We start from the raw sequence: 22,722 nt of genomic DNA, 5'->3' as shown, positions 1-22,722 counted from the left end.
ATCATAAATATTAAATACATTATAAAGTTCTTTCCAAAATATTTCTCCGTTTTCTTACTTTCATGGATACTTTGGAGTCTCAGTTGGTGCGTGTTTTTCTTATAACTATTATTGTTCATACCGATATTTTTCGTATGAAGGGCTTGATTGTTAGTGATAGTTCATTCGATGTGGTCTAAATAAATGACAGCTTTAATAGTGAAAATATTGGCCTTGCTGTTTTGTTCAATTTCGCATGAAGCTATCCGAGGGACTATCTTCGCTTACCACCCATACTGTGTACGTGTATAGTGACTGGATCCCTAACGTGTACATGTGTAGTGACTTGTTCCTTTATGCCTAAATGTGTAGTGACTGGATCACTAATGGGTACATGTATAGTGACTGGATCATTAACATGTACATGTGTAGCGACTGGCCAGAATGGTGATTTATATGATAGTAATTGATACCCCGAAAGATTAAGTAGATTTCAGTAAAACCTGTAAATCAACAGTAAACAACACTCGCATCCATATAATTTTACACATTTTATTTCTCACCACACCTGAAGAAACAGAGAGAGATTGCTGTTTTTCTTCGAGATCAGTGGTCAGATTAGGTTTACTAGCTTCAACTGGCAGACCTAAAATTGCATAGTGCCTGTTGGTTCGAATACAGGCAACTTGATAGCATTCCAGATTGTGGAGCTGAAGTTTCCTGGTTTATAATTTGCCACTGTTGAAAACAAAACTGTATACCACACATTGAGTTCGTGGGTGCAATGTTCAAACCCCTTATTCAGTCTAACTAGAGCAGCCCAAAAATTAGCAGTGCCGGGGAGGTACCTTTACCTCTAGTCTACCATTCAAAAATTAACGATAACTATTTCGGTAGCTTTTGTTTAGAATCCAAAAACAAACGAATATTGCTACCTGTTTTCTCCCTTAACTTGTAATTGATTATTTGGCCTATCCTGAATGTATTTGGATTTTTTTGTACAAACACATGGTAAGGATACTTATATCAGAAAACAAAATTGTCTATATCTATCAAATTCATTTTTATGTCTCATTAGCACAATAGTATGGCAGATTTGTGTTGCATTTGTCTCTTAGTTAAAAGTTGTTCACATGAACTATGTGTCCAAAGCGCACTAAAAATGTGGCACCATCTGATGCAACTTCCGGTATTGTATATAGCCACCATCTGATGCAACTTCCGGTACTGTAAGGCTGGTGTACATAACTACCGTCTGATGCAACTTCCGGTACTGTAAGGCTGGTGTACATAGCCACCATCTGATGCAACTTCCGGCACTGTAAGGCTGGTGTACACAGCTACTGGTGTACATCTGTGTTTCTGGAAGAGCCATTGCAAATTTCTTTTGCTTTTCCGCTTGGCCAATATTCCAGTTTTGCACCTTATTTCAATATTCCAGTTTTGCGCCTTATTTCAATATTCCAGTTTTGCACCTTATTTCTATGATGTTGCATAGACATGCTAGGAATTCACTCCACAAACATATAAAACAAGATATCCTCTTGATCTACTGACATGATGCTGGGGTGTGCATTGTAGTGGTTACTGATAATTGGTATGTAGCAGCCATGGTTTTGCGAGCACTACTTTTAAAAGTATTGGTAGATAGCTCATGTACCTACTAGATTGAATTGTTGATGTGACTGAGAGTTAGCAGCTTTTCAGCTCCAGAGTATATCAAATTTGAGATATAATATAGATTATAGTGCCAGAGGTTATTTTTGAAATTAAGAAATTAGAACTTGAATAATTTAAAAGTTCAAATTGTACTCTCTATTCTGATGTCAAGTTTATTCACGTATACTGATAAAAAGATTTTTATTAAATTGTACAGCATTGTACACAAAGGATAATACATTTCAGTACAATTATCACAGCTCACCTTATATCACAAAGTCCACCAACAGCACATCTAGTCCTTTTTAAGTTACTCTGGCTACAGACAATCTTGGAATCCTTGTCCATCTGAATACACTAGATTCATGATGCCAACAAATCTCGCGGGCTCAACCAAATCACTTCATGTCAGTTGATCTTCCTAAGTCAGTAACTGCAGAGAGATTTAAGTCCTGAACCTTCATATTATTGGCAGAAGTCGATGTTCAGGAAATGAAACTCAACAACTCTTCCATATAATCCTCCCTCTTCAGAGCTAACTCTCCCTCTTCGTCAGGGGTTCTTCTATTTGCATAAAAAAATATTATTCCTTTACTAAGAAACATTAATTTAAGTTCCCTAACACAAGAGTTAAGTGAGAGCAATAACATCATATGTTAACAGTATCAAAACTTTCATTCTCCTATCTGTTTTGTGCTGTTAACAGGTGAAACTGATTTTTTGAAAGCTTAAATAAGGTAGATCCACCATATAACAGAACTATTGGCAATACGTACAAGGTAAAATTCCTGTGTTCTGTTAAAACTGACTGCATCTGTGTTAATATATTAATGGACTGCATACGATGTGTAATACACAAAAGAACAATCTTTATTGTCTACACAAAACAACGGTATGTATATAGCACATTTTTAACAATACACAGTTGTCTTTATTAAAATTGTAACTTTATCAAGTTGGCTACACTCCATCAAGACTTACTTTTAAACTGATTGGTTTACTTAAAATTTCATTTCAGACTGATCCCATTGAAATCTTGTATCAGAATGTCTAAAACTGATATTAATTATTTAAAACAGCAAGATAAGAATTACTCAAAACCACTTGTACTGTCCACGTGATAGGTCATTCCCGTTCAAACTAAAGATCTGCCACGATTTTTTGTTTTCTTTTTTTTTAAAGAATGAATACAGGTAGAATGAAATCAACCCCTAATGACCTTCATGACCACATGTTATGCAAAAATTTTATAGAATTAGAATACACGAAGATATGATCAGAAATACATGGTATGCCTACATATATACTAACACATGTTTCTTTATCTCTACAAAATCGAGAGGCTGGTAATCTGACATACAAAAAGTGAGATATTGCAGTTCGTGTCAAGTGATATTAAAGAAGACAAATCACCATGTTAAAGTAAAAAATATATAAAACTTTATTTATTGAAAAAAAGAAAGTTGGAAAACGAATAAATACAAGTATTATAGAAATGCGAGATTAAGTTGCAGCACATACGTACGATAAGTAGACGAGAATGCATGAAACAGAGACAGAACTTCGACACAAGCCTCAACTCTCTCAACAATTGGTGAACTGAACTCCTAAATTTGAATCTGAGACTAAAAAATTGCATTCACAACAGACGATCTCTCTTGATGACGAGAAACCCACTTGAAATAGAAATGCATCTCGGAACGGCTGGTATTGGTATTAATACTTTCGCGTCGCGCTAAACATGCTCGCCCTCCCAGCCGTGGGGGTGTATAATGTGACGGTCAATCCCACTATTCGTTGGTAAAAGAGTAGCCCAAGAGTTGGCGGTGGGTGGGGATGACTAGCTGCCTTCCCTCTAGTCTTACACTGCTAAATTAGGGACGGCTAGCACAGATAGCCCTCGAGTAGCTTTGTGCGAAATTCCCAAACAAACAAAAAATTAATACTTTCTCTCTTTATCAATAAAAGTGTTAATACCCATACCAGCCATTTTGGGATACAGTCCATCTCTCTCTTTAGTTGAACTGTCAGATAAAGAAATGACACAGTGGGGAGAAGGTCGATGTGATAGACATAAGGTACGTAGTTGCCAACACAAATTCAGGCAAGACATAAATATACAAGACATAAGACCTAAGACTATAGTTTGTACATGATTTCATCTGAATTTAGTATATTCCAAAATCATAATTTGGTAAACTTTAAGAATTGTGTAAATATGAAATGTTTACTAAAGGAGAGTAAGAAATACAGTATTTTCTTACTACAGATATTCACCTCCAAATGATTTCAAGACACTATGTCAGTGTAATTTTAACATTTATAATGCTTATCCTATTGGTTTTATTGCTTTACTAGTTTTCAGCGTTTAAAACCTTAATGGCATCTAGTCATTACTGTTAATTTCTATTGTGTTGTTGAATTCACATTTACTGATGAAAAAGTCTCAATTTTTTTCTTTCAAATGTCGTGGTTTAAGTAATAAATATGAACATTGATAATATTTCTTTTTTGTAGATGTTAGAAACATTTCATTTGGTTTTCCAAATGTTTCAGTCTTCATTTCACTTACTATAGCATATGTTTTCTTACTACTTCAAAAATATAGAAGTTTTATTTTAAATGTCTGGTCATTTAATATTTGTGTTGATTATGTTTCTACTACATTCTTAAGTTAACTGTTGAACGAGTAAAGTATAAACTGGCTTTTAAGACCCTCTTCACAATATTTAAGCACTGCTTGAATATGAATTTGTTTCTGGGATTTAAAATGTTTGTCTAATTTCCCGGTATTCCCAGTTGCTTTTTGAAAGTTGGTAAACGGAGTTGTTATAAAAATATCATCTGTTCTAAACTGCATCTAAACAATTTTTCAAAAAAAAAATCGGCTGTTCAAAACTCTCTTCTATGGGATCTATCAGAAAAAGTCATTCATATTTCTCTTCCTGTTTGTACTGGAAGTTAACAGAAGTTCATGAAAAGTAGGAGAAATTTGCAGTAGCAAGGATTGAAGGATTAACATAACTATTTCCAAGACTTTACTTCTTAACTTTATTTTGAGCTAGAGTCTCGGTATCAGCACCACTACTCAGTACCTGTAGTCTATGTTTCGTTGTAACAAACTGTAGAATTGATTTCTGTAACATACTTCACCACAAAAAGTTCAAGTTACAAAGTTTAATCACAACGTTAAATAAAACACAAGACAACGTGAAAAAACCTACAGTACAAATAGTTTCAAAATTTCAAAACGAGCGCTATCTGTGTTAGCTGTCCCTAATTTAGCAGTGTAAGACAAGAGGGAAGGCAGCTAGTCATCACTACCCACCGCCAATTCTTGGGTTACTCCTTTTACTAAAAAATAGTGGGATTGACCAAATAGGGATAGGGCGAACATGTTTGTGTGACTAGGATTCGAACCAGCGGATTACGAGTCGAATGCCTTAACCACCTGGCCATGCCAGGCCTACAAATAGTTTCCACTCGGGTTTATAAAACAAGAACCGCTTTTCTAGAAGTGTCCACACATCTAACAGTTTCGATAAATTTGAAGACCGTTCGGTAATAAGTTTATGTTTAGCTTATACTATCTTCTAGTGGATTTTTACAAGGGAGAAATTTCCTCTGTATACTCCCTAAATTCAACACTGTATACTGCACTACAACATAGATAAAGTATACCACATTCTCATCTTTCATTTATTGTGCCTAAGACAATGAGGGAAGCAATACATTGGTGGAGTACGAAAATTTTGATAATCGTTCAAAATCAGACCATGTTAAAAATCTTCATATTTTTTTTTTTTTTTTTATGTTTAATCATCCATTTAAAGTTCTTATATTTAGTTTTTCTGATTTAAAGTATTGACTTTTATTTAACATATTGGTTGAATACGAACGTTACTAAAATAAAGCTGCATTATTGGAAGAATGTGAAACAAAAAATTACAGAACTTGATTACATATAAGTGCTTTTATTATATAATGAGTAAATCGATTAAAAAAAGGGGTGGGCAGATAATATCTTTACTTTTTATCGTAAAATAATCAATCTCGTAATAAAACAATAGAGAGAGAACAACAGTTCACTTGTTATGAATAAAATTTTACACACACGCGCGCATTTTGGCCAATACCTATTAATGTATACTGAACAACACAAACGTACATACGTAGATATTACAAAACGTTTATAATAAGGTGGTATTTGGGTGCGATAGTAATAGGGTATTGTACTGGGTATTGGAATGGCGAAGAAAACTTATGATTTATTGTTTAAATTATTACTTATTGGAGATTCTGGTGTTGGAAAGACATGTATTTTATTTCGGTTTTCTGATGATGCATTTAACACAACGTTTATTTCCACAATAGGTAAATAGAATAGAATAGAAAAAAATAAGTAACTAACTTTAGTAAAGACTAAATTTCTTTACTACTGCAAGTAACACTTAAAAGTATATCAGCAATGCAGTTAGTACCGGTAACCAAGCCCATTACTGAGCTAGGGTTGTAACGTCATAGTCACAGAAAGACATGAATGTTAGGCCTAGAATTTAGCAACACTAGAGTATAATATGAATATAAAATTATAAGAACATTTTTGTTCGTGGGTCATGAAAGTATAATGTTGTTTAATATTGGACTATTTTTAAACAAAATCCGGGTATAAAAATGTATGTACAGCATTAATGTGTTCATATAAGTTTAAGAAAACCCAAAATATTTGTGATACTGAGTGACAGTAACAGATGCATATACTGATTATACAGTGTGATGTACAAAGTTTTTTATATTATTAATTTTAAATCAAAATTCATTAAATTAGAGGTCCACTGTATATATCCTGTTTCTGGAAAGTTGTACTCTGTATTTTTCACCAATTTAAGGGTCATGCGTAAACCAATAAGAGAAACAGTGAAATCACAGAATTTAATTGTACTTTTAATTTTAAACTAGTCCAAAGGTTGCAGTGTGTACTGTTGACCAATTACTTTCTCTCTAGCCCACAGTTTCACCAAAAGTGCAAGATTATGGATTGCTATACACAGATACTGAAAATGAGATAGCCCTGATTGAATGGTGTATATTTGTGTATACAAAACAAAATTTTGCAAGTTAACAGCTAAAAAGAAACAAAAAAGTAATTCTGTTTTTGTTTTTTTCAAAAGTGATTCAGGACTAGTGTTTTCATTTGCACCATTGAGTTTAATAAAATTCATCAAAATACAAATACTTGAACTTTTTTTCATAAAAGAGTACAAAAAACAGATATGTATCCTCAATAATACAGAAACCTTGGATTTGGAATTTAAAAATCAAAAACTAGATTTAGAGCCATTGATAAGGTCAATAGTTTGTGTTTTTTATTAAGATCATTCCCCTGAACATGTTTGTATGGGTTCTTACAAGAATACAAGGAATCCTTTGAGGTTTGTACCATGAGTAAAGATTTTGTATATTTCTTTTGTGAAGGTATTTTTCCAAGGACTCTGATAAAATGTTCTACTTGTGTACAACTAGTTACCTCAAAATACATAACTGTTTTGAACACTTGTATTACTCTTTCACATTTCATTGGAAATAATTTTTAATTATTTCTGTTACAGTTAAAACTTATGTTATTAAGACAGCAATTATTATAGTTACTTTACTTTTTAGAGCATCTATATAAAATCATATAGACAGCAACAGACCGCTTTGTCCTTCAAGGCTGTTTTTATGTGCCCCAACCTTAAAAACAAAACAAAAGTGTAAACTTGTCTTCCTATTCTTAGGAAGTCATTGGTTGCTTTCCTAAAATTCAACAGCAACCTATTCTATAATTTAGTCATCCTGTCAGAAACATAACAGTCTTAACTGAATATTATCCTGTCTTTTCAAAACCTAAACCTGTCATCCTATTGCTATACACATCATCTTTATTGTTGATAGAACAATATCAACATTGTACCTATATGTTACTATAGTATATATTAAAAACAGTTTTAATACTGTTTTAACAGTATCTCCTATTATCTTTAGGATGTAGCTTTAAGACATTATAGGCCTTTCTCTTTTCAGTTCTCCATATAATTTCCTAAACTTTGTGAGATAACCACTTACTCTTCTGTCAAGAGAATTGAAGATCAGTTCTTTAACTATCCCTGTAAGATAGCCTTTCCATTCCTGGAATCATTTTAGCACCCCCTCTTCTGAGCTCTTTCCAATAAGTCAATGCTGTGTATTAGATAAGGAGACCAAAACTGCTAGGAACTTTTATAGTGAAGCCTATTGTAATGATTTGTAATCAAAATGTCTATATATTTTTTTTACTATTATTACTAGCAACAGAACACTGCTTCAATGAGTTGAGTGATATATTTGTTAACATTTCTATATCCTTGACTTCGTTTATGCTTTTGAATAGGTTCCCATCTATAAAATTATAACCCAAGTGCATTATCTTGCCAGATTTTCCATTCATGAATCCATATTAATTTTCATTCATGATACTGTATTTGACTAACTGTTTTTTTAAAACCTCTTATCAGATTCTTTCAAATCTTTTCTACCACAGAAGTAAATCTAACTGATCTGTAACATCCAGAACAATTTTGCCTCATCTTAGAAAAACAGGAGAACATCACCAACTTTCCAATACTTGGGCACCAGCCTACTGTTCATTAAAAGTGAAAGGTTTGCATATCTGATCATTGAGCTTTTTTAAAACACCACCAAATGTTAGGAATATTACCAATATTATCTTCTCTTGTAAAAATAGAAGTGAAGAAAGACATTTAATACCTCTGCCATTTCACATTTAGTAACCAAGACCTTGTCATCAAAACACTTTTAAGGGTCCATTCCTTCATTTTATCATTTTTTCTCAACTTTTAAGATATGACAGAAACCTTGCTATTAGTTTTAAGTGTCAACCATCTGTTTCTCATAAGCTTCTTTAGATTTTGTAATCTCTTTTTTTGTTTTAACTAAATCCCTAGATCTTTTGTACATCTGCATATCTTCTAACCCATCTGTAAACTTGTGACATTTGTCCTGGATATTTTATCTTTATCTTTAGTAAGCTAATTAGGTTCTCTTTCTTGTCATCCTTTTACCCTTTTTTGTTTTAATAGGAAACAATTTATCTCAAAAGTAATTCATTTTGAAAATTTTCCAATGCCATTTTTTAAAATAATTATTCTAGTTCACAAATGATAAGTCTTGTTTCCTGGCCTAAAAATTGTCTTTCTGAAAAATAACAACTAGAATTTCATTTATTTTTTATATCAGCATGAAGCAAAGTGTTGAATCCAATTGTTTATTGATCAGCCTTTCTTCTTTGTTTGGATATTTTAACTTTTTAACTACATTCTTGTTGATGGTTAACATTAAAAATTACCATTCATTCCTCCCCTTGTGGTTAGCTTTCTGATAACTCCATATAGAAAAACCGTCTTAAACAACTTAAGGAAATCTCTCTTGCACTATTTGCCTCTGTACAATGTTAGTCAGTGGGTCTAAATTAGATTGTCATAACTATTGCATCAGAATTCTTATTAGTAACTGACCTGACCTTATTATACACCTTTCTGGTGTTCTTTGACTCATTGGTAAGAAAGAGAATGCTTCATGTTACCAGAAACTACATCACCAACAAACACTATCTATTCTGTACTTAAACATCTGGCAACTACCTTCTAGACCTAGTTTTTCTCCACTCTCCATTACTATTAGTTTTATGAATGTACTTAAATTTAGTAAGATACAGATATTGAAAAGTTTATATCTTTTAGAGGTTGATACATGAATGTGAACTGTATCTATCTCTGTAAGCTTAACATGTTTAATACTGTGCAAAAACTCAAACTTGTCATGCCCATTCATCTCCACAGTAATCTTTAACCAAATTCAAATTCTGTCTTGCTTACACAATTTCTGTCCCTAATCTGCAGTTTTCCCCACTAATAACTGCCTTCCCCAATTATGGTGTGCTGTCTTTCTGATACAAGCTGTCTTGCAATAAGAAACTGAAGTAAAATCGAGTGAACTAAAATATGACAAACCCAATTCAGTATCTCAATTTTATCAGAAATACTTATATAAACACGTTTTCACCATTTCTCTGGATGGTATGTACAAATGAATCTGTAGCTAAACATTTACCATGAAGATGTATAGGACTGGACAAAGATGTTATGAAAGATGATGGGTTACTAGGCTGATTAGTTTTCATAACAGCTGTATTGTCTAAGCTGTAAATGTATTTTGAAAGAAAATTAAACCTCTGAATTTTTTTTCAGGTATTGATTTCAAAATAAAGACAATAGAACTAAAAGGAAAGAAAATCAAATTACAAATATGGTAAGATTTCACATATATATTCTTTGTAAGTTTGAAATGTGCAATAATTATAAAGAGCATTAATAATGCAACACTCTCATGATATTTTTTTATATTATCATTGTTTTTATTAATGTTTCTACAACTCTTTAAATTTATTTGGAAGGAGTTGCCATTACGGTTTTGTGTTTTTTTTTTGTATACAGTATCATACATTTTAGACTTAACTAAGTGGCAGTGTTGCTATGGAAGACCTTTCAAAAATTATAAATTGTACAGAGAACAGCAGCAATATGGATTGTATGAACATTTTTTCAATGCATAATTTTTTTGTATTTTATCTTAATTTCTTAATGATGTTTCAGCTGAAAGTCTCTTACATCTTCAGAGGGATCCTAAGACAGTATGATATGAGAGGAACCAAGGTTCAATTCCAGATTTTGTTGCTACTGATAGCACAGTAACTACTTGTTAGGGATTTCTCCAGTTAGGGCTTGAACCAGCTATATTCATGGTTATGAAAATGATACTCATGCTTTATTAACTTTATGCTTGTTTGACTAAATGTGTTGTTATGTGGGTGTAGCTTATTTAATCTTTCTTTTCCTTATGTGTAGTCTGTATTATGATGTATTAGTATAACCCAGTTATCATTTGGTTTGAGGAAGAGCTCTTACAGAGGTTTGGTTCTTTTATTTCAGTATATTCCAGTTTGTTATATGGCCATATGAAAAGCTCTTACACTAATATCTTACAATTTATCATGAAAAGCTGGTACATGTGGTCTTGTATGTTTGTTATGCTCTTAAATTATAATTTATATTGGACTTTTTCTTCCTTTGATGCATTAGAATCCATGTTCTCAGGATATGTTGAAAGTGACATTTTTTTCTTTACAATGAGACTTGAAATATTTTTAAGCACTGTTATATTGTGTTATGGCTTCTTACTATTCTCCATGTGTCTTCAGAAAGATCTTTGGCAGCAGAGGAATGTATGTGTGTCTGTAACGTTCTTACTGTTTATTTTTGTTTTGTATTTTTTAAGTAAAATATTCATGGTATTTGTTGTCAAGAGATGTCCTAGTGATATCTTTTTCTGCATTATGAATCTCATTATTTCTTGAGGTTGTGCAGTTTATCATTTTGATGTTTGATCTATAGTCAATATATATATATATATCAATACCTAAGGGCTTCCTTTAATTTCCTGTTATATATGAGTTATGTTTCTTTGTAACCATTCTGTCTAAGAATGGGATATTATCTTATTTTCTGTTATGAATTGTGTCACTGGATAGATAAAGCACAAATGTCTCAAATAAAATCTACTGCTAAAATGGAATAAAACAAGTGTAAACACAATGACGGTATCAAACATTTAACTGTAAACACAATGATGGTATCAAACATTTAACTGTAAACACAATGATGGTGTCAAACTGTCTCTTATACCAACATTATTAAAAATGACATGTAAATGGGTAAGATGCTATAAATACCAGTTCAAATGATGTAAGTATAGTACAAAATCAGAATGTTAATTAGTAAAAAGTAGCAACTTTGAAGTCGACATAATTTTTATCTGAGTTTATCTCAATTCTCTGTGTATGGTTTCAGTATTAGACAAATATATTTTATGATTGATTAATCAAGTATATTTGAATGAAGAAAGGCACCATTCTTACATCCAGACCCCAAGTTTGCAACTGGTTTTCCCATTAATAAAAGAAAAAGAGAACAATCCTAAAAAGGAACTTTGTAAATGTTGATAGCTTTGAATATTTATTTAAAATCAATGTGATAGATTTTGATCTGGTTCTGTAATGAAATTAATTGTTTATTTCACAGTTAAATTATCCTGTTAATTGACATCTTGATATCCCTTCTAATATCACTTGAACATCGAGTCTGAGTTATATTTATAGCAGTTCACCTTTTGATATATATATGCTTGCTTCTGATGATGTTGGCATCAGTGAAACTGTGTGTTAATGTTTCTTTTAAGCAGATCCCATTTTAGATGCTTTGGTTTTACTATTTTATTATTGAATTTTGTTTGCAGGTGTTATGATTTTATAGAAGATAAGTTATACAACATCATTGTGGTTCTCTGGATAGGTGACTAATGTTCTTTTATTTATTATTTTAATTTGTTTTTCTGTATTTTCCACCTGTTTTGTTCTTGGACATGTACTACTACAGATACAGTGCAGATAGCCCATGAATAGCTTTGTGCAAAATTCAAAACAAACAAACAAGTACTACAGATACATGAATACTTGAAAGTACATTCAGGTTTGTGTACAGATCTTAAGTTTTGATGACTGCTGTTTTTATGATATGATGTACAGATCTTAAGTCTTGTTGACTGGTGTTTTATATATATAGTTACCAGCTTTATTTTTCTTTGTTTCATTAATATTACTGTTGGAAGTAATTTGGAATACAAGTATATCTTGAATAATGTTTACACCTGTGAAGATTATTTTGCATTGCTGACTTAGTTTATGAACTTAGGACTAAATTAAACCTCTTATTCTTGTTGAACTTTGTGAGATAATACTGGAATACTGACAGAAAATATCACTAATAATAAGGGTGACAATTTGGTGTATGGCAATCATTATAGGTTTTAGTTTTATTATATATTGGTTTGTGACATTAAATACAGATTTGTGAAATGAGGTTGGCTTAATTAATGTACAAGTTTTTAGTTATGTTATATATAGTTTTTTTTATCATCAACTTAATTGTAAAATGTTCAAGATTCTTTGTTCTATGTTTGACCTTACAATAAAAATGATTATTCCAGGGATACTGCAGGTCAAGAAAGATTCCATACCATCACCACATCTTATTATAGAGGAGCTATGGGCATTATGTTAGTATATGATATCACAAATCCAAAAAGCTTTGACAATATAGCAAAATGGTTAAGAAATATTGATGAAGTAAGTTAATACTTTTTTATCTTTAAAAGTTATTCTTTCCTGGGATACAGACTCATCTATCACTATGTGTTATGTTTGTATATAAAACAGTTGTCTATCATTGGTCACATCTTGTTTCTTGTTGGAAACTGGCTGAAACACTTTTAAAAAATTTGATAAACTAAGGTGAACCCTCCAAAGACAGAGGTTAAATGGTTGAGTAATCAGAATTATCAGATGTAAAGTTGTAGTTAGATAGCCATTTTAATTTTATTTCAATTCTGCTATGAATGAGGGCTCAGCTGAGTTAGGAGATCATTACTAAAATTCATGAAGCCGACACCAAATGAAAGTGGCATTCAGTGCTGTACCAAATATGTGTACCATTGTATCTGATTAGGTTTGTGTGCTATGTCTTGGTACAATGGAATGTGACAGTTCATACCCTCGTTTATAGCATTGCTTTGTAAGCCTTTTATTGACAGATATATTTCATAGTATATATTAAATTAGGTGCGGATAAAGGCTAGTTAGGGAAAGAAAAATTATGGAGTACAATTAAGTCATGGTTAATAATGATAATGATGAAATAATTATTGGTAATTTGTACTTTAGATAAACTGATTAGGATTGTATGGACTTAAGTAGTGAGGAGGAAAGATTTCATGAGGTAATTTGGGATGATTCTCTGTATGAAATGGTTGGAGAGCTGATTAGGAGATGCCATTTTTTATATATTGTTAACCACTTATGAGAATATGGTTGCAATAGTTGAAATGGAAGAATATGTGGAGAAACCTGATTATTGTGTAATTAGGTTTGACATTTTTCTTCATGTCATACTAAAAATATGTGAAATTTTAGTTTCTAATTTTTCAGAAAACCAGTTTTGAGACCACCAGACTAAATCTATAACTAGTGATCTGGGTTAATGAGTGAAAAGGTGATGTGGCACAGATTTGGAATATTTTCCAAAAATTGATTTGTTTTTAATTCAGGATAGCCTGTCCCTAAAATGAGGAAAATTAAAGATAAGATGAAGTGTAATTGTGTAAGTTAACAGATAGGTTTGGAAGGTTTACAGAATCATATGAAAACTAGGGACTTGGTTTGAAAACAAAATTAGGAAATACAAATGTGAAAAACAGCTGGCTCATAATGTTAAACTGACAGCATGGAATTTCTTTTTCATATTTTAAAGGTAAGGAAAATATTGAACTTGAGCTCCTTAAAGGAATGCTGATTGTCAGGTTTTGATGTTGAAGTCCATGGAATGACTGACCTTTTAAATGGTGTAATATGCTTATACAAGCAAAGATATTAACGATACTTCTGACCTTGAGCATTTTATGGGAAATATTAGATTTGACCTATATGATATATGCATATGAAACTGTGGGTGATGGTGATTTGTTAGATGTGTATGTATAATATTGTGAACTATGGAGTATGTCAAAGACTTCGTCTGCCTTCCATTTATAAAGCTGTACATACAGGCAAAGTTCAACTTTCACTTTTGAAATGATGGGAGATCAGGCATGGATAATGTTGATTTTATTTGAAAAGCAGAATATTCTACATTAAATTGTTAGGAATTAATTACTGTGGGTGTTTTTCCATCCTCTACAGTATTTATTCATGACTGTGTGGTTGTTAAAATTTGGACAACAAGGGAAGGAAATCTGCTAGTATCACTTGGGAAAATCTTGGCCAACTTACTTCCCTGGTGAATTGAAAAGCACGTTTCACTCACGTTAGTCATTGTGAGTCAAGCAAGTGAAAGCTGGTCCATCTGGTTATGTCACTCCGTGACCTGTCGAGAACTGTGTTGTAAAGCAACATACAGGCTTTAGCATATTTGAAACTCAAAGTAGAAGTGTTTACATTGAATGTAATTGAAATTGATAGGTTATTAGTCCATAACTGATCAATTTGCTTATATAATTGATAAAAATAACATTACAGTGGATTTATCAGTGAATGTTCAATTTGAGAAATGTGTGATAAGTTTTTACTTCCTTGCCTTTCGATAGCCAACAGCCTCGAAGACCATGTGACATGAAGTACAGAGGAAATAAAACCTCCGTTTTTCACCCTGTACTGTTATTAGAAACTTGGAATTTGTCCCCATTCTACTTTGTTCAAGACTCGTATTATTCAGAACTGTATAGTAAGCTCCACCTATTAATTGGTCTAACTTATCTGATAGTGCAGGTACACTTAGCAGTCTTGTAATCAGTGTGTTATAATAACAAGTGACTATAGATGTCATAATGTCTGTATATATAGTTTTACTTGCTAACTACTGAAGTGTCATTGTTGTGTACAAATATTGTCTCACAGTGCAGGCATTGTGTAATGACAGCCAGCCAGAGTGAACCATTAAAGATTACTTTGTTTTATTATTAGTTACCAATATCAGTAAGTTAATAGCATCCATTCAAAGAAACAGTAAGAAGCTGTATACTTTGATATTAATTTAATAACTGTTAAATTGGTGTCTGTACCTTATGATGGCTGCAGAAAGTTTCATAGTAATATTGTTTTCTTCTTTCGTTTATAATAATATCATATACTATTTGTTTTTACTTTTCCTTCCAAACACTCATAACTTTTTATTGTTGGCAGTTTTAGAAATGATTTCACTTGATAAAAAAGATAACACTAAAGGTGAAATAAACTAAAACTGTGTAGCATCACGGTTCATGTTGTTTCGTTTTATGCATGTTAGAAACTGTTGTGTTGATAGTGGTTGAACATTTTTTGGACACCTGGATACTCACCCAAATTGCTCATTCAGGTAGGATTTTGGGTACCTGTGCAAATGCTAGTTTTAAAAGAGGTCAAAAATTATATATTCAAATTTTTCTTCATTTCTAATAGGTCAGTAGAGAGCAGGAAGGTGTCTGAGGATTACTAAACTGGTAATGTTAATTACACTTTTAAAGGAGATGATAAAATTTGCAATGGAAATCATAGATCAGTTAGTCTATATTCTTTAGTGAGAAAAATTCTAGAGTTTTTATAAAAGAAGCTTGACAAAATCATTGTGAAATATGATATAAAAACAAACAAACAAACATGGATTTGCCAGATGTAAGTATTGCTTTAAATCTATTATTTTCTTAAGGATTTTACTTATCTGGATAATTAAAAGGTTACAGACATTTTTTTTTTTTGAGTCACAGAAAGTTTTTAACATGGTAGCACACAATATATTAACTAAGAATGTTATATTAGTAATGTGGAAAAAAACTAGCTAATTGCATTGTAGGGTCATTGGATGAGAGAAGAAGCAAAGTGTTGTTATTGTAGGAGTTCAATGAAAGTGGACTCTTGCTACAGGTAGTGTCTGAGACTTGTACATTAATGATACCTGCAGGGGCATAATTAGTCAAGCCTCCTGATGATATTAAACATTTGGATATTTTTAGTTCTATTTACGATGTTGAAGTATTAAAGGGTGATCTTGTACCAATTAATTAGTTGGATAAATATTTAGCAAACTGCCTTTATGACAAGTTTAAGGTAATGCATTTGATTATAATAATTATAATTTTCATCAGTCATTTAATGTAGATGAGAACCTACTATAAACAGCATATATGAAGAGAAGGATATTAGTATTGTGGAGGACAAATTGTTCAACCACTGAAGTGCTATTTTGTTGTCAGTAGTAAAGCTAATAAAAGTTTAAAGGGTATTTGTTAATGTGCTGGTTGCAATTAGCACTTAGGTTTCACTTGGGGTACTGTATATGGACTTGTTCAGAAGGGTTCAGGAAAGGGTTACTGAGATCATTCTGAGAGATGGAAGGGTTATTTTATAGGGATAGTTAAAAACATCTGAACTTATTTTTCCATTGAGAAAGAAGGATAAGAGGTAATCTCATTGAAGTTTGAAAGATTATCTGGGAGATTGATAAAATATGTCTTTGTGGCATTGTCTTCTGAAGAATAGTATGAGAAGACAAAAGTTGAAGATTTGGAAGATGTAGACTAGTACCATGGAAGAGAATCTTGTTTTTCCAAGAAGATGATTGACTTGGGGAATGAGTTTATATATTTAGTATTGGAGGCTATCACTTTACAGACACTTAAGATGTCCTAATAAAATATAGTGGGTTTATATTTTAATTATTGTAAAAGATTGGTTAGCAAGAATAACCAGATATTGTATATTTTCTGTACGTTTTTTTACATTATTCTTATTGACGTTGTATAACATTCACATAATTTTCTGTATGAAGTCTTTTTTTCTAGTGACTATATAACTTAGAGTAAGATTGGTAAGTTCTAATACAGAAGTTATATTCTTTCAGAATATAAAGTGGTATTGACAAAGTGTTCTGCTGTCAACTCTTGAGTTTTTTGATAGCTAATCTACATTATTTTTTTCATGTTTTAAATACGCTTGCCTAAAAATGTTTGATTGTGTAAATTATTTCTAGAATATATAAATTTTTCATTGTTTTATGTAACACCCACTTACTTAATTGGCATTTCCAACAGGATATTTCCTTTATTATTCAAGTTATGTTAAAGTTGGATGTTATCAGATTATTCAGGTATAGGCCTTTATTTGAGTGATTTGAATTTCATTCTCTAGTGTATGTCGCATTTTTTATATTTGCTATATATTACAGCATGCAAATGAAGATGTGGAAAAGATGATTCTTGGGAACAAATGTGATATGGATGATAAGAGAATGATAAGTAAAGAACGTGGTGATGCAGTAAGTAGAAAGTATAGCTAACTGGGTGTACAAAAGATGTTTAACCATCAGATGTATCTCAGAATAGCTGGTGTGGGTATTAACACTTATTAATACCCATATCAACCATTCTGAGATGCATTTTTATTCCAAGTGAGTTTCTCGTCATCAGGAATAACCATCAGATCTTCTAAATACAAAATAAAATAAGTTATCAAGTGATAAATTTATAAAATTGAATGATGTTGTGAAGGGAAGAATCATAAGTGGAGAAAACTGTCGGAGAGTAACAAGTGAAATCACTAAAGGCTTGGCCAGTAATGAAAATTTTGACATATACCATGTGCAGTATTTTCAGAATTTCAATATATCTTGCTGAACTGTTTTTACTAAAGAAAATATAATTTTTCTTTATATTTGTATTTGTATTTGAGTAACTATCAAAGAGTTTTAAGAAACTAAAGGTAACTGGCATTAACATTTCTTTAAATATAACTAGTTAGAGAGGAATATGGTATATTTCCTCAAATTAAATTTGGCCTTACTAAATAGAAAATAAACCAGGTCCAGTAGTGATTTATACAACCAATCTATGTGCATAATTTCCACTACTTCTCATTTGTTATTGACAGTCTTGCACCTCAGGTTGGTGCTTATTGTAAAAGACACTACATACGTTCTAAGATTTTAAGTGTTTATTTAAATTTAGTAAACATGTTTCAATGACAAATAAATAGAAGTTCCTTACTTCTTCATGCATATTGCTTCTTTCCTTTTGAGCTCGTGTTCTGTCAGAGAAATTTGTGAGCCACTAACCTTGAAGATATTATATACTAGTTTTTTTCCATAATTTTCTTATTTTATTATATTGTATAATATCCATTGACTTGAATGTGTATTTACATAAAACACACTATGCAATGTATATTTAACAGTACACGATTTCTGAAGGATGAGTACAAGGGATGGCTTGTTATGGGTGCATGTTGCCAAGAAAGTGGAAAGCTAAGTTTTTGTGAGTCTTGTAGGCCATTTTTAACTAACACAGTTACAAAAACTGTTAAAACATAAGTGTGTTTGTTTAAAGAGATGCTCTCAGATAGTAAAATTGTATCCAAGTTCTCTTGTGAGAGAAAAAATGTGCATATGTGGCTTATTTTGGATTAGCCCCATACATCAAATCAGATTTGTGTCAAAAGCTTGAAAAAGACAAACCTTATGCTATTCTCTGATGAATCCTTAAATGGTAAAAATCTAGAAGGACCAACTTGTCTAAAAAAAATCTTAAAATACCCAGATTTCATGATTCTGTATTTGTCAGTCACACATGGGTTAATGATCCCATGTAAGTTATTTGTGTTATTTCTTACAACTGACAAAAGAGTTCAATCTTAGTCATCTTTTGCAAATAGAGATGGATGGTTTAAGTGTTGACTGATCACTCTAGGAGAAATTATTTGACTCAAGTTAAATCCATTGTTAATCAACATTGGATCTTATGGTCTCTGTACTGTTAACAGGGCTCTTTGTACTTCTTTCAATGCTTCAGATTGAGATTTAGAAGTAATACTTAAATCAGTGTCCCACCTTTTCAAAGATTTTCCAGCCAGATGGGAAGAATTTGAGAAAATTACTGGGTCTCCTACATATGCACTGAAATTTGATTCTACCCAATGGGATGATGAATGCACCTGTTGCACAAAAGAAATTTGAAATTACACTGGATTTCCAAATCTACATAAAAACAGTTGATAAGTCAAAGAATTGTTAATCTGTGTCCTATCATTGTCTTTCATGTGTATATATTTTTGCATTATACATAAAGAATAAACAGTTATTGTGGATTGCATAATTTATATCATGATATATTTGGTCTCAAAAATCAGTTTTAAAGGTTATGAAAAGTTTTAGAACAGTCATGGAAATCTGAATCACCAAAGGTGTACAAATCATGTCCCTCCTCATCTCATGTGAAAACATGACTATGTGCTATTGCATTATGGTGTCATCAAGCAGTGGAGTACATTACCAACAGGAGTGAGATATACACACCTTCATTGTGAACCCTCATTATTTTACTAGGTACAACAGTACATTGAAATATTTTTGAATTTGCTGAGATATTTGACTTTTTATCAAAATATGAAAATTACTTGATTGAGTTATTTTCTTGTGGAAGATATGATGGCCATCTTCTATCATGTGGTGGGGTCGATTTTGCAGCTGGAACCCTCTGATCCCATCTCTTCCATTCACTTGCCTTCACTGATATCATGTCTGATCCTTTGGAATAGTTTATTAAGTTTGTGAATCCTTCCTTATTTATACTGGTCCTAGCTCCTATTCACTTGGTAATTCTATTTAACTCTTCTCCAATGTGTCTTAATCTTTTCACATTTGCCTGCTAGAGACCTTCATTGTCTGGTCATCTAGTTTCACCTGGCAATTTCTTTTTGCACTTGAGATACTTACCTTTTTGGAGACCGTGGCTTTTCTGGTACTACTTCTCCTTCCTATTTGCTACACACGTATTCATCCCTTACAGTGAATGGTGATGATTAATGGAACTTTCCCAGTTCCACCAACTTCCCAGTCCCCCTTTTCCTTCTCTTATGGAGGAACTTGCTTGGTGGCCAAACCTTTATCCCACTACTTCCAGTGTTCCCTAACTTTCTCCCAATCCAGATCTTCACCTGTTTATGGATTCTTTTTCTCGTGATGAAAAACCTCTTGAATGACAGTTTAACTTTGAACTCTAGACCCATTGATGGGTGTTTTCCACTTATCATGCCTTCAACCTGCTTTCTATCCATCAGGTATTCTCAAAATGTTTTTTTCTTGTAGATAAATTAGTTCTGATACATTTGGTCTAAACCATGACCTTGCCTTGTTAACTGCTATGGAAATAAACATTCCAGGCCCACCTACTTTCTGACATTAGTACTTTTCCTTTGTGTCCATTCTATTCGGTGACTTTAAAACTTGTCTTATTCTAGATTCACTGAATATTGCTGCTGACTATCTTTTTTTCAATGAGACTATGTCCTACACACAACATGGTCCCTCCACTCTCATGTCCTCTTTTGATCTATTCTCAACTTACTACTTCACAAATAAATACATTTGCCACACCCCTTAAAATCTGTCTTCCTATATTTGGTCTTCTGTATCTCATTACTCAAGACTGGCTATTTATGCCTCCTATCAACTCTGGTGGTGCTGTCTTTTTCTGAAGTCCTGCCCTCCCTACAAATCCTTACTCTGATTCAAGACACCTCTTGCAGGATCCCATTGGTGATCTATTACTGTTGATACCACCCCTCATTTCTGTCAGCCATCTTCTTTTGTCCAAAGCCTCTTCCCCTGTGTACTACCTTTTCTGATCCAAACTCTCATATCCATCACTTTTCTAACCATATCATCCTGTCAAATACCTTCTTATCATACCATTCTGGTAACCTTTCTTTTCCTTTCAGCTACAGGCCTGGCATGGCCAGGTGGGTTAAGGCATTTGACTCGTAATCTGAGGGTCATGGGTTTGCATCCCCATCAGCTAAACATGCTCGCCCTTTCAGCCGTGGGGGTGTATAATGTGACGGTCAATCCCACTATTTGTTGGTAAAAGAGTAGCCTAAGAGTTGGTGGTGGGTGGTGATGACTAGCTGCCTTCCCTCTAGTCTTACACTGCTAAATTAGGGATGGCTAGCACAGATAGCCCTCGAGTAGCTTTGTGCAAAATTCCAAAAACAAACAAACACATATCTCCTTACCCTATTTACCTGTGGTCAGTATCTTTCAGATGCCTATGCTATGCTTTTCTTATAAGATTCTTTTACATCAATCTTACCTTCTTTATCCAGGTTGTTCCTTACTTTTCTAGTCTTATGTTGCATGATTTAGTGGTCACACCTTTCTCTTGTACCTCTTCTTACTGTATTACTTCTTTATGCTCATTCAGTATTGGACAGATTTCTGTATTTTATATGAACCATTCATTGTTTGTCATGCTCTTGCCCCTCTAGGGGTTCAAATCACTATCCTTTTTATTCCTTAGGTCCTTTCTTTACTTGCATCTCTAATGTTTACTGATCTTTTGATGCTCTTCTCCAGGCTGCCATGTGGACTACCACTAACTACTTCATCAAGTACCTGTTCCCCATGGCAGTCTCATCTCTGCAGGAATTTAGACTTTTGTCTATGGGCAGATGAGTGTATAAAGTTTTTCTCACCTTACAGTCACTCTAGGGTCCCACTGGGTGGCTGATATTGCCTCTCAGTGTGTACTTACACCAATTCTGCTTGGTGCCAGAATAATATAAAGGGCTTGTATCATCCTCTGTGACTCAAAAATTGCCCACTGTGAGGTGGGATGTTCTTTAAGACCATTGTATTAATTTTAGTGTATGATTCAATTTATACCCATTCTGTTGACTTGACTATCACAGAAAAATCCAGCATTTACCAGCTTTTAAAAATAGTGTTCTGTCATCACCCTTTTCACTACATCTAGTAAAAGATCCTTCTGGGCAGAAAGACTGGTGGAGATTCAAGTATATCTTTTATATGTGAAAGTCACTTCCACTCCTCTTTTCTTGCCACTTGCCAGCTACCAACTGCTAAGGTGGTGAGCCATTTAGAATTCTCATTGATTGGGACTTAACTGCTGTGGTAGAACCAGTGTTTCTTCTTCAGTGAGAAGCATGGCCTGGGTAACATTGGTTTGTAGAATAAATCACCCCTCATTTCTAACTATGATACATTACAATTTTCAATCAATCAGTCAATATGGTGCCCTCCTCCCACACCTGGCATTGTGCCTGTAGATATTCATGGTAGAATTAAAATAAATACATCATATGCACAAATGATGTATCACTCACATACTCTATTCCATCAGCAGGCAAAGGGGCCTATAGTGACTGATAGTTTATATAAGTATCCACATAGACAAGACTCCATACAGTGCCTTTGACCTACAGCTGGCATGGCACTCGTAGAGATGGTTGGTAAAAGAAGTGAACACAGACTTATTGCAAATGCCCTTTTCTCATAGCTAGTTTTGACCTGTTATGTCTGATAGTAAAATACGTAACCACACAAGGAACAGTCTGAA

The 22,722-nt window shown here is 32.9% G+C and overlaps 1 protein-coding gene across 3 annotated transcripts in view; it reads left to right on the top strand.

The window, feature by feature from the left end:
- The first annotated feature begins 5,752 nt into the window (after positions 1-5,752).
- The window catches only part of LOC143230037 (ras-related protein Rab-10-like), a 31,178-nt gene continuing 14,208 nt past the window's right edge, over positions 5,753-22,722 (top strand). For 2 of the 3 annotated variants that reach the window (XM_076462987.1, XM_076462988.1), the window contains exons 1-4: positions 5,753-6,012; positions 9,924-9,984; positions 12,778-12,916; positions 17,541-17,630. In XM_076462987.1, the coding sequence (XP_076319102.1) occupies positions 5,886-6,012; positions 9,924-9,984; positions 12,778-12,916; positions 17,541-17,630 (417 nt within the window). In that variant the 5' untranslated portion in view covers positions 5,753-5,885. The remainder of the gene's footprint in view (positions 6,013-9,923; positions 9,985-12,777; positions 12,917-17,540; positions 17,631-22,722) is intronic. The other variant, XM_076462989.1, reaches the window with a different exon arrangement.

Source organism: Tachypleus tridentatus, chromosome 10 (genome assembly GCF_004210375.1).
Source record: "Tachypleus tridentatus isolate NWPU-2018 chromosome 10, ASM421037v1, whole genome shotgun sequence".
NCBI classification, from domain to species: domain Eukaryota; kingdom Metazoa; phylum Arthropoda; class Merostomata; order Xiphosura; family Limulidae; genus Tachypleus; species Tachypleus tridentatus.
This window is presented reverse-complemented; position numbering and strand designations above follow the sequence as displayed.